The sequence below is a fragment of the Olea europaea genome, unplaced genomic scaffold (genome assembly GCF_002742605.1).
Source record: "Olea europaea var. sylvestris unplaced genomic scaffold, O_europaea_v1 scaffold713, whole genome shotgun sequence".
NCBI classification, from domain to species: domain Eukaryota; kingdom Viridiplantae; phylum Streptophyta; class Magnoliopsida; order Lamiales; family Oleaceae; genus Olea; species Olea europaea.
The window spans coordinates 33,968-36,846 of NW_019265529.1; the positions used below are offsets into that span (position 1 = coordinate 33,968).

Here is a 2,879-nt window from a genome sequence, read left to right on the forward strand (position 1 = left end):
AGCCAGGTATAGCAGAGAGCTTTGACATACTAAATACCACATCTAGTGTCCTCCCCTACATTCAAGAGCCATTGTATGTCATAGATTATGTGATTTGACTTAATCAAACTGATACATAATGAATCTGATTAATATTTCATGTTTAAGTGACTTGTCAACTAGTTACAATATGAACGTCTTCAAAGCAGATATAAATGGCAGATATCATATTACTCATTAGGAAAAAATCACAGCCTACTCATATTACATGCATCATAAGGAGCATGCTCCATCTGGTCAAAGAACTTACCTTAAAACTGATTATGGCAATCCCTCTGAACTTCCCACTCTCTGGAAAGTGCAAACAATCAACTTCAGTAATGGTACCACAGCCTTCAAAGTAACTTCGAATATCATCCTCAGTGGAGTAGTATGGAATGCCACCAACATATACTTTGTTAGAAACCTCCAAATATTGTTTACTGTAAAAACACCATTCCAAAACAACAAAAAATGAAGAAAATGAAACATGTTAAATCTTTTAGATGCACCCAACGTAATCATATATGACAATAAGAATCTTGCAAAATTTGATAAGCATACGAAAATAGCCACATAACATCATTCTTTTTGTTCCTTAAAACGTAAAGATTCATTCACCATTGTCACAGCTTCCATCATATATGACAATAAGAACCTTGCAAAATCTGATAAGCATATGAAAATAACCCATATCATCATTCTTTTCGTTCCTTAAAACGTAAAACTTCATTCACCATTGTCAAACAGCTTCCATCATATATGACAATAAGAACCTTGCAAAATCTGATAAGCATATGAAAATAACCCATATCATCATTCTTTTCGTTCCTTAAAACGCAAAGCTTCATTCACCATTGTCAAACAGCTTCCATCATATATGACAATAAGAACCTTGCAAAATTTGATAAGCATATGAAAATAACCCATATCATCATTCTTTTCGTTCCTTAAAACGCAAAGCTTCATTCACCATTGTCAAACAGCTTCATTCACAATTTGTCAACAAGATCTCAAATTAACTCTTTCCTCATATGCTTTTTTTTTTTTTCTAACAGGAATGAAATTAGAAAGCAAGGAACACATCTCCTTTGCAAAACCCTCCCAAGAGAATAGACGTTAACTTCTACTATAATATTAATCAGCAATTAAGATGAAACTAAAACCATAATTCACCCCAAGAATCACAACTGAATTCAACGAACCTAGTATCTACTGAGAGCCTATTTTTGCAAGAACTTGATTTGACATCACCTTTGACTCAAATTCGAAACTCATTGCACTCAATATTTCAGGCTTAAGAAAAACAGGGATTCCTTGATACTGAAGAACTGATTTTAATTTGTACAAGTTAATAACTTGGGTTTGAACTCGATTTGACATCAAAGATCCACCTTTGACTCAAATGCGAAACTCACAGCACTCAATTCATATGATATTTAAAGCAACAAAAATTGAATAAATGAATGCAATAAAACCATCCCTCAATAAAACAACGTAACTGCACATACCTTTCATCTCCTACAACAGCCTCTGCCACAACTTGCTCCTGGATGCCCCCATTTTCGACCTTTTTAGCTTTCTTTTTTTTCTTCTTTGTTTTCTTCTTTTTCTTCAACTGTTCCACCTTCTTCTCCACCTCCACCTCCACGTTCTTCACCTCCTTACTCTCATTTCTCTTCCGCTTCTTCTTCGTCTCATTCTTCTTTTCCTCGCCCTCTTCTTTTCCGCCGTTTTCTCCACATTTTACAGTCTCCGCAGTTTCTTGCAAATCAGACTCTGTCTTTTCACGGCGTTTTGCTCTTTTGGACAAGTTGAGTTTCTTGGTAAATGAATTAAACAGATTCTTGAGTGAACCCGTTTGCGTATTTGAATTAGGGTTTTCTGGATTCTCGTTGCTCGAGTGATTCTGAGCCTCTGATTCTGCGATTAGTTCAGCTTTCGCTGCTCGTAGCTTTTGTTTAAGCTTCTTGTTTGATAATACCATGTTCTTCTTCAATTCTTGATTCTTCTATCCGCAATATTGACGAGTGAAAAAGATTGCCTACGATAGCGGCAAAGAGAGAAATTAGGATAGATCCAATATTTGGGCTTGTGAAATTAGGCCCTCCACCCGTCAAAATTAGAAAATTTGAACTGTTAACCAATTAAAACATTTAGGGCCTCTTTCATAGGCATTAGTCATGAAAAATGGAATTCAAATTCTAACTTGTATTTTTTTGACTGATTGATAGCTTTTTTTTGGGTAATTAATTTTCTTGCCTAGATATTTTCTTGTTTATCGTAGAAAATAGTGGGAATTGATTTTCTAGACTACTGCTAGCATTTTTTCTTTTTTTGCAAGAGAAACAAATTCTATCCCTAGTTGTTAAAAAAAAAATTCTTTAATTGAAAATTTTCATGTAAAAAAAGTCAAACGAACACCAAAAGATAAATTATTTTCTTAACTTTTTTTTAACAATTTCATCCCCAATCCAACAAATTTTATCTCTTTAATTGACCATTTTCATGTAAAACAAAGTAAAACGAATACCAAAAAATACTTTTATTTCAACATTTTTCACGTGGAAAATTATACCAATCAAACACAATAATTGACAATTCCCAGTAAAACAGTTTTTAGGCAATTCAATTTCCCGAAATTGTTTTTTTTCCACCCAAATTTCATATTTACAATCAAACGAATCCTTAGTTACGTAATTAATACATTCCAAACTAGTCCAAATTAAATTCACGATTCATGAAGCTCCCAAAGAGAAACTCTCCTCTTCCCCCACGAATCCGCCGACTCCACTCCACTTTGTAACTATGTGATTTTGGATGAACTTGTGTTCTATTTTTGTTGTATTTCACCCTATTAT

General features: G+C 33.9%; 1 protein-coding gene across 2 annotated transcripts in view; it reads right to left on the reverse strand.

Moving 5' to 3' along the window:
- The window catches only part of LOC111390754 (RNA-binding protein CP33, chloroplastic), a 4,987-nt gene extending 2,849 nt beyond the window's left edge, over positions 1-2,138 (reverse strand). For both annotated transcript variants that reach the window (XM_023015859.1, XM_023015858.1), the window contains exons 1-2: positions 1,530-2,138; positions 290-461 (exon numbers count right to left, since the gene is read on the reverse strand). In XM_023015859.1, the coding sequence (XP_022871627.1) occupies positions 290-461; positions 1,530-2,005 (648 nt within the window). In that variant the 5' untranslated portion in view covers positions 2,006-2,138. The remainder of the gene's footprint in view (positions 1-289; positions 462-1,529) is intronic.
- Between the last annotated feature and the right edge of the window lie 741 nt (positions 2,139-2,879).